At 41.5% G+C, this 10000-nt stretch overlaps 2 protein-coding genes across 4 annotated transcripts in view; both read left to right on the top strand.

Moving 5' to 3' along the window:
- The first annotated feature begins 2743 nt into the window (after positions 1-2743).
- On the top strand, positions 2744-8397 carry LOC118103572 (vesicle transport protein SFT2B). Of its 2 annotated transcripts, XM_035150654.2 has the most exons (11): positions 2744-2818; positions 3188-3307; positions 3670-3881; positions 4783-4908; positions 5719-5808; positions 5959-6044; positions 6912-6993; positions 7113-7148; positions 7406-7464; positions 7538-7567; positions 7770-8397. In XM_035150654.2, exons 4-11 carry the CDS (start codon positions 4837-4839, stop codon positions 7807-7809), a joined length of 495 nt encoding a protein of 164 aa, XP_035006545.1. In that variant the 5' UTR covers positions 2744-2818; positions 3188-3307; positions 3670-3881; positions 4783-4836; the 3' UTR covers positions 7810-8397. The 2 variants fall into 2 exon arrangements, with proteins under 2 accessions (XP_035006545.1, XP_035006546.1); XM_035150655.2 differs by lacking the exon at positions 7113-7148.
- Positions 8398-8714: 317 nt separating this feature from the next.
- LOC118103486 (T-box transcription factor TBX19) overlaps positions 8715-10000 on the top strand; it is an 8584-nt gene continuing 7298 nt past the window's right edge. Inside the window, exon 1 of one of the 2 annotated variants that reach the window (XM_035150487.2) lies at positions 8715-8916. The gene's annotated coding sequence lies outside the window, so the exon portion shown is untranslated. Of the gene's footprint in view, positions 8917-9206; positions 9344-10000 lie in introns of those variants that run through there. The other variant, XM_035150486.2, reaches the window with a different exon arrangement.

Here is a 10000-nt window from a genome sequence, read left to right as displayed (position 1 = left end):
TCCAGTAAAAGTCTTGCAACTCCACAAGTGAAGTTTTTGTGGAAAATGATGAATTCACTCTGTAGGTTGTTGTTTCTTTATTTGTAGTTTTGTGTATTTGTTGTTTTTGTCAGTTTTGTGTGTTTCCAGGTTCAAACTGGATAAATGGACAGAGCTGAAATCTGACGTAAGATTCAACGTCGTCCTTCAGGTTCACAACTTCTCAAACATCCGAGGTTTCTCAGTCTGCGATTGGTTGTCGCTGCTGTTAAATGTCAGACGGCAGATTTGTCAGATTAACACCGAGCTGACATGTCATCACTGGAGGGAAGACGGGATTCAAACCTGCGGGTCAGGGTCTACGGTTACACTCAGAGACAGCAGCTGCAGCGTGGTCCCTTTGTGTGGCGGCTCAGTGTGACGAGGACGGATCTGCTCGGGTTTATCTGGTTTCACAGTGACGATGATTCTGGAAACGGTTCAGTGTTCATCCTGACTCCTCGTGTTCTGTCAGAGCTCCACCTCTGAAACCATCAAGTGTTCCGCTTCTTCTCGGGCTCCATGTTGCACAGGCTCCTTTTGTCTCTTTAGCACCATGTGTGCACCAGAACTCTGAAGCTCTACACGAGTCACAGATCATCTGAAACTGTTTATTCATCAATCCTCCTTTTCTAAGTGTTTCTTTGACCAGGAGTCACTTTTTGAGGCTCTAGATCCAAACAAGGCTCCTTTTAAAGCTCGGTGCTGCTCGTCTCTTCTGAAGACATTCAAGTTCCCTGTTCACCTGGAGCCTCTCGACGTCCACGTGACGCTCATCATTAGATCTGTCGCACCTTCATGTTCTGGAGTCACATATTTTACAGGCATGTTGAACTCAGTGTGTTTGTAGATTATTTATCATTTATAAAATGTTTGTTCTGCTTCAGTCGTTTCTCGTCAAATCGTCTGAAGAGGTTTTCTTTGTTTTTCTAATGGAGCAGATTGAGGAGGTAAATATAAACCCATTAGACCACAGTGACAGCCTTGAACGTCCATTCAATCCATTATACACACTCACAGACACACACAGACACACACACAGACACACACACACACACACACACACACACACACACACACACACACACACACACTGGGATGTTTAGGAGAAACGAGGTAATGGAGGATAAAGCTAAAGTCTGAACATCTGAACGACACAAGAGGAAGCACTTTATCTTTATTCACCTGCTGCAGTCGTCACATTCACTGAGTCACAGCTTCACTCTCTTAATTACAATATCTATCAGATTCTATATATGTCTCTGAAAACATCAGATCCACATCATCATCAAAATATTCACATAAATAAAGTTATTTATTATTTATTAACACTGTTTATCAGCAGCAAAGGAAACTGATGTACTATACTATACTGTTTAGAATAACACACACACAATTACTGGTGACAAGGACTTAGGGGGCGGGGCGGGGGAGAGAGACCTCCCGACCTGCGGGGGAGAGAGACCTCCCGACCTGCGGGGGGAGAGAGAGACCTCCCGACCTGATGTGTGGTTGTTTGTTCAATCAGTGTATTTATTTGACAGCGTATCTGTGAACTAACAGATAATATTATTTATTTCACATGTATTTATTGAATGCTAATTGATGTCTATGTGCACGTGGCAGCTGTGACACGTGTTTTTTAATTGTTGTGTGAATAAAGTTTCTGTCTCATGGAGGAAGATCAGATTTTAAACAGTTATTTATGTATTGAACAGATATTATTTCTGTGTGATCAGTAAATTCAGCTTTAATTTAATTTAATTTAATTCTGTGAATCTTTAATTAACCACAAACTCATCGCACCTGCGTCTCAAACAACCCGCTCTGATTGGAGTCTGCTCCACCAATCAGAGGCGAGGACCGCTCAGCGCCGGATCCTTCAACCAATCAGCGCTCGCTGTGCTGCTGTTTGTGGAGAGCGGAAGTGACGGAGGAAACACGTGATGAAGAAAAGATGAAGAAAAGATGAAGAAACGAGTAAAAACCGAGAAACTGACGAACGAGTCCAGACTTCGGTTCAGCGGCGAAGTGACGAAGTTCATCCTGGACGAGTTTGGACGTGGAAACCAAACCGAACCAAACTGAACCAAACCGAACCGAACTAAACCAAACTAAACCACCTGACAGGTAACTGCGAGCTAGCGTTAGCATTAGCATTAGCATTAGCGTTAGCGTTAGCCGAGTGGCGTGGTTTCACTTTCAGGATGTTATAGGTTTAAATCTCCATATGTTTAACTCTTTATATGTTTAACTCTCTATATATATTTAATGTTTGTATTCACTTATTCACACTTTGGATTTGTTGAATATTTATCGTGTAAATGTAATTTAGTCTTTTAAAGATGAGAATTCTAACATTAACTTCATTTATACATATTAATATGTTCATATAAATGCAGAATGCTAAACTTAATACAAGTATTCATATATTAGTATATTAATATCTAGACTCTACAGCTTAAAGGAAAGTAATGAAACTGTACAAACAGGAACACAATTATTTAGTGTTGTCTATGATTGTATTTATTGAAATATCGATTCAGGTTCATAATGTAACTGTAGATTTTCTGTGTTCATATTCCTGCAGTGTTTGTACATGAAGATCAAATAATTGTAACCAGAGAACGAGCTCCATCCCCGGCTGCAGGTTTGACTCTGTTCTATGTTCTCTATGTTCTCTATGTTCCTCATGTTCTCTATGTTCCTCATGTTCCTCATGTTCCTCATGTTCCTCGGTGTGAGGAGCTGGGACTTCCTGCTGAGAACCTGGAACACGCTGATGAAGATGAGGATGAAGGTCAGTGTGAGGATTTCTTTTTAAAGCTCCAGTGTAAGGGGTCCTTTCTATGGAGGCAGCCATGTTTTTTTACAGTAGCCCAAACTGGACAAACTAAACCTTTTGAGTTTCTATGACAACTTCCACAGGAACATGCAACTTCACCACTAGGTGTCACTAAATTCTACACACTGAACTTTTAATCAATTATTTAATTATTCAACAATTATTCAAATATGTTTATTAGAAGAAATTCAATTTCATCTTCTTCTTTTAGAAGATGTTTGTTCATTGTCACATTGAACAATATTAGAAATGAACCAAATGCTTCATGGAAACTAAGAAGTGATGACTTCACTCTCATGGCTGATTTAAACCAATCGCTGACAGGCTACATCACCAGCCAATCAGGAAGAGGCTGTGATCACATTTCTGACTTTCAAACCTCGACGATGGAACATCAAATGTTTGGATTCCATCAGAAATCTTCCTCCAGTGTCATGGTGGAATGTGAGTCATGTTTTTATTCTTACCTTGTGGTTTCAATTTAAATCCGTTAGTGCGTTAATATCAGAATGAACGTTTTTATAAACATAACAAACTTCAACCTGATGAATTCACTGGTTTTCATCTTCATTACAAAACAATGTGACGTTACTGCCTTTACTTCACTGCTGATCCAGAGGGAGGGAACGGCTCAGGCTGACAGGGAGCGCCCTCTGCTGGATCTTTAGGCAAACTACTGTATTTTAGATTTGTTATAGTTGGAGAATAAAGTTTGAATGAACGTTTTAAATAAACTGCTTGTTTAAAAGTAATTTACTACGAACTGACTCAACGTTGACCGAAGGTATGAACTTGTCACTTCTCAGGGTTGGAGTCAAAAGACTGACGAAGAGACAAATGTGGAGAAACATTGACTCGGGACCGAGGATCTGTCTCTGAACAAGCTGCTGACAGCTGCTGACTCTGCATTCTACACACTGACAATATTAAACATCATGACGTCGTATGACAAGTGTGATGGTCACCGACTTGTCATCTGGAGCTGTGCAGCAAAAACCAGGTTCACGTCCAATAAGAGGTGAGTGTTAATGGTAAAACGCTACTTTAACACAAACTAGTTACTGGTCCAGCAGCTGAATACTGAACATTACATTAGTGTTGATCTTCTGTTGCTTTTCTCAGCAGACACAGACTCTCCTGAAACCAAATTCATGTTGTGACAGAAACACTACATCCACCAACATGAAGGGTTTTAACAAAGTCACGTTTTCATCTGTATTAATTAAACAAAGACGACTCGCCATCAAACTTCTGCAGGAAAGAGACTCAGTGATGTTGTACTTTATTTACATAAACTCATTCCTATAAAACCTTTAACTTCCACTCCACCATGGGTTAAGTTCATTAATATATAAATAGAAGTTACCCCTGTGGTTTGATTTGACGTGTGAGATTTCTTGTAAATGTCCTCACCACCTTTGAGTCCAGGGAAGAAGACAAACGTCAGCACAGGGGGATTCTGGGTAATGAAGTTTCAACTGGCCAGGTGTGAACTGTGATATCAGGTGCAGTTTGTCAGTGCAGCCGCCAGATGGCGCTCTGTCTCTGCAGATGTACTTCATTTGTCTCACCACATTGAATCACTGAGTTTCTATTGGTTCAGCAGCTGGAAGTAAAACACTGACATGTTACATGTGTGAAATTCACTTTACAACAGTAAAGATCCATTAATGCTACATTGATATTGACTCTGAACAGAAACTGTTCTACAGTCACATGCATGTAGTGATACTGAGTGTGTTTCATTTCCATTGTTGATGCAGCCAGAGGGGATGTGTGTACTTTATGTGTGAAGACACTTTGTCTAGGTTAAAGAAACATTATGTCCTCAGAGATGGAAATAATTAGTGTGTTGATGCTAATGAGCCGAGAGGTCGACCCAGTTCTACAGCATCAGGTGTTGACTTCCTGTTTGTCAGTTTGTCTCCGGTCAGCTGAACGTGAAACTTCAGGAAACATCAGGAGCGGAGCTCATGGATAAATTAAAGAAGGTGCTGAGCGGGCAGGAGGAGGGCGGGGACCCGGAGGGACCCGGAGCCCTGGAGGTGGGTGAGGCTGTTAGCTGTTAGCTGTTAGCATGTGATGGACAACACACCTGTTCAGGTCTCACTCACTGAGACACTTGGTTTAATTTGACCTAGAATCATTTCATCAATTCAAATATCAACATGGGAGCAGTTTTAATATTGTGGACTTTCAAGTGATGATAACGTTTTAAACTCATTTGACTTATTTTACTCATGAGTTTGTCTTTTTACAATTTCATGAAAATGTTTGATTCATCTCAAATACATGATCATGTTATTACACTAAAGTAATACAATGATAATATTGATTAAGTGTTTTACAGTAAAAACTAATCCCTGAAATAAACTGTACTAATCTAACAAACTTATTTATATAAATGAATCAACCATTTAACTCAGATAAATTTAACGAGCTGCAGTTATTGTTTGATGCGTTGAGTTGATTGACTGAAATTATTACGTCAAACGACTTCTTGATAATTTGTTTAACATGGTGAAAGTTTTCTGATGAGAAAATAATCATCAGATCAATGATGAAACTGAGTTTTTATTGTGATCAATAATCAGATGTCACTTCCTGTTTAACATCAGGAGCTTTATAAAGTGTCGTTAGTTTAACTTACAAAGTTTAAGTCTGTTACAAAATGAGCATTCTGTTGATACTGCAGTTTGTGTGTAATCTGATTACAATGTGTTGTAATCTGATTACTAATGTGTTGACTGTAAACTGTGATGAAACTGTCAATATTGGATTTGACCTGAAGCAGTTTGTTTGTTCAGTCCTGAACACGTCTGTTTAACTTCCACCTGATGATGTCATGTGTGCAGAGAGCCAATCAGGCGGTGACGTTGGGCTGGGGCAGGAGGGTGAAGGGCTTCCTGGTCTGCTTCATCCTGGGAGCCTTCATGTCTTTACTGGTGAGTCGGTGTGACTGTACCTCAATGGTACGCCTGTTGGTTCCTATGGTAACAAACGTGTATCCATGGTAACAGCTTCTCCGTCACTTTTCATCCTGTTGTATTCAACCTGTCTGTCTCCATGGTAACAGCATGTTTCTCTGCCCTCAGGCCACCTTCATGCTGTGGATCCCGGGCTTCGGTCTCGCTGTGTTCGTTGTCTTCTACACGGTGGGAAACATCTCCATTCTGGCCAGGTAACAACTCACACACCTGGACTCACCTGGTGTCTCTCCTGGTGTCTCACCTGGACTCTCCTGGTGTCTCTCCTGGTGTCTCTCCCGGTGTCTCACCTGGACTCTCCCGGTGTCTCTCCTGGTGTCTCTCCCGGTGTCTCACCTTCTCCCGTGTCTCACCTGGACTCTCCCGGTGTCTCACCTGGACTCTCCCGGTGTCTCTCCCGGTGTCTCACCTGGACTCTCCCGGTGTCTCTCCTGGTGTCTCACCTGGACTCTCCCGGTGTCTCACCTGGACTCTCCCGGTGTCTCACCTGGACTCTCCCGGTGTCTCTCCCGCTGTCTCACCTGGACTCAGCTGGTGTCTCACCCGGTGTCTCTCCTGGTCTAAGTTCCAAACCCACAGAACTAGACTCAGCTGGTGTCTCTCCCGGTGTCTCACCTGGTGTCTCTCCTGGACTCTCCTGGTGTCTCTCCTGGACTCACCCGGTGTCTCTCCCGGTGTCTCTCCTGGTCTAAGTTCCAAACCCACAGAACTAGACTCAGCTGGTGTCTCTCCCGGTGTCTCTCCTGGAGTCTCACCTGGTGTCTCTCCCGTGTCTCTCCCGGTGTCTCTCCTGGTCTAAGTTCCAAACCCACAGAACTAGACTCAGCTGGTCCAGACTATTTGAACCTGATCCTGGAAACCAGATCAATCGAGACCTGTGACTCAATAAGATTAAAGAATTCAAATAAAACCAGATAAAAAAAAGACAAAAGATGAAAACAGTGAAATAAAAGATCGAATCGATAATGATTGAAACTACATTACCCATCGCTCCCGGAGGCGTGTGGTTTGCTGCTCTCCGGTGGTGGCCGTCGGTATGACAGCTGCTGGTGTGGTTTCAGCGTCATGTTCCTGGTGGGGCCGTGGCGGCAGCTGAGGACCATGTGCGCCCGAGAGCGAGCGCTGGCCACCTTCCTGGTGCTGGTGAGAGGACACGAGTCCAACTGGTGCTAGTGGACAATGTTTCTGTTTGTGAACGTTTCATCTCAAAGTCAAACCAGTTTCCTGGATGAACGCAGCTTTTCACACGTGTTCCTCTGCAGGTGTGTCTGGTGCTGACGCTCTGCTCTGCCTATTGGGTGAGGAACTGTCACCTGTCTGAGCCTCACGGCCAATCACGGGCCTCGGTGTGGTTGTGATGTACAAAACGCTGCTGGGAACATTCATGTGAAGTTGTGTGTTGATGCTGTGACTCATCATCATGAAGCTAAAACAATTGTATGATCAACACATGTTGTTGATATGATGTCACTTCCTGTGTTAGTAAGCCCCGCCCACAGCTTCCTGTTTCCAGATGCTGATTCGTAATAACTCTCTCTCTCTCTTTCTCCCCCAGTGGACGAATTTCACCCTCGCTCTGATTTTCTGTCTCCTCCAAGTTCTGGCTTTCATCTGGTAACACACACACACACTACACACACTGTCCACCTGTCTCTGTGTTGTACCTGACTGCTGCTGTTTGTCACAGGTACGGCCTCTCATACCTCCCCTTTGCCAGGTAACACACACACACACACACACACGTACAAAGACACAACTTTTATTGTAGAAACTTGAATCTAAACAACTCATTGTGTAGTAACAGAACAAATACTGCACTGAAAACTTTAGAGGTAAAGAGTATTATCAGCTGAAGGTAAAAGTACTCACAATATTTATTCATAAACAGTTTCCACTCATCGTTGTTTTGTGTCTTTCAGAGAAGGCGTCTTGAAATTCTGTTCGATCTGCTGCAGCTGAACATCAGAGTCCGTCCGACCAATCAGGAAGCAGGATCCTCACCTCAACGTCTGGTTTCCATGGAGACGCGTGTTACAGTGTTTACCTCCGGGACACGATCCGAGTTTTACTCCGTTTGTCTCTTGATCCTCGTTTGATTCTCGTCTTCGTCTCATTTCACCACAAAAACTAAATGTTTTGTTTTAGCCTTTTTTTTTTTATGGTGAAATGAAACTGATCTGGATTCAGTCGGATCCTGGTTCTTACACCATATTTATATTTTAATGCAGCTGCTGTAATTACATGTGTATTAACTGGTGTACTAATACATAGTATACTAAACAGACTGTGATGTCATTGGTGTTTTTAACGTGTATTAAATGAATATTTGTGTCTACAGTGTGACTGGTTTAGAGTCGAGCTGCTGTCAGATCAGATGTTTCTGTTGTGTTAAAAAGCAGTAAGTTGTGTAGTGAATTGTGTTCCCATGTTTACCTGCCACGTCATTAATGTCGTCTTTCTGCCTGTTAAGTCTCTAAAGCCTGTAAATCTCCACCTCCACCGGCCGCTGATTAAAACACACACAATAAAACACAGGTATCGTATGTCGCTGTGTGTGTGTGTGTGTGTGTGTGTGTCCAGATGTTGGGATTTGACCTCTTCTCCATTACATGCTGGTCTGAGCAGCTCAGGCTGTTTTCTCTTTTAAACATGAGTCCTTGTTTCCTGTTTGTAAAAATCTGGATCTTCAGCTGTAAAACAACCGAACTGTTCTGAGACCGAAACGTTTCCTTCGTCCACACGACAAAATGTATTCACAGTTTCATATTAAAAACTAAAACGTAGTCGTACGATGCTCAAATATTTCAGGTTTAAAACGTGACTTAAAGCTGCAGTGAGCCTGTAACTGAGCAGCAGCGCCCCCTGCGGACAAGTGGTCATTATTCAGTTGCATGTGACCTGCGATCACACAAACGTCCGCCAGGATCCGTGTTGTGTTGGAGTCGCTCTTTGAACTGATCTTCAGCTTCGCTCTTGACTCTTCATCAGTGAGATCAAACCTTTGAGGCCTTAATGACTGAAGCTGCCGCTTCCTGGTGAAGACGTTTTCTTCACTGAGTCTAAAAGGTTTTTGGAATCCGATTAGAAAAAGATCCGTCGTTCTTCCTCAGACTGAATCTGTTTAATTCTCCGTGTTTGGTCTCAGTGTTGAAATCAGATTCTTCATTGGATTTGTTCTTCATGTGATTAAAGATTTACAATCTGTGGAAATCTTATAATTAATCATCTGAACCAGTTTAGGATATTTGTTGTACCTTTTGTACGGATTCAACATAATTTACTTTGTTGTGTATTGGTCGAGCGAGGGGCATGATCAGTGAGAGAGAGAGGTAGAGCGAGGCTGTGTGATGGGGGGGGGGGAGCGAGCTGGAGTCCGACTGTCTCTGATTGTTTCTGATCAGTTGAAGCTTCACATCTCAAAGAAAAACACTTAATTATAATTAATCAACATTTTAATGATTCTTTGATTTTCTGGATTTGATTCACTTCACAGGTGAGTTCATTTTATTTTTCATCTTTATTTTCCTGCAGGTTCTTTATCATTTAACTGATATATTGTAATTTGTATTTTATGAACAGATATAAATTATATTAAATTCTGATCTCGTAGATTTAAATCATATCTGTGCCTCTTCATGATATTGATGTTAAATTAAACGTTTGTTCTGAATTCACCCACTGAAGTGAAACCGCCGCGGCTCCGTCCACCTGCTGGAAACATCTACTGTTCTTATTACAATATAAACTTACATACCTGCACATTATCTATATTCACACATTTAGATTTCAAACTGCTTTAGAAATAAGCAAAATTAAATTATCATTTTACTTCAGATTCGAAGTTTGAAATTATCTTTTGTGGTGATTTAATATTTTAACCCAAAATGGACTCAAACGTGAGAAAATGAATTATAATATATTTTGAAATATAACATTGTTAAAAAATTATTAAAGTGATCATGTTCATTATCTTTAATTGTTTTTCTTTTCAACTGAGAAATAAATAATCTTCGAAGCAGAAATGTAAAATAAATCATCACATAGAAGATGTTGAAGTGTAAATTTAGTTTTTATTTTACTCTGTTAAAATGTTGAAAATATAAATAGTTGTTGAGCTGCGTCTCATAATGAAACAAACACTGAGTGAAGC

Source organism: Hippoglossus stenolepis, chromosome 24 (genome assembly GCF_022539355.2).
Source record: "Hippoglossus stenolepis isolate QCI-W04-F060 chromosome 24, HSTE1.2, whole genome shotgun sequence".
In the NCBI taxonomy this organism is placed as follows: Eukaryota; Metazoa; Chordata; class Actinopteri; order Pleuronectiformes; family Pleuronectidae; genus Hippoglossus; species Hippoglossus stenolepis.
Note: the sequence above shows the minus strand (reverse complement) of the source record. Positions and strands in the feature narration are given on the sequence as shown.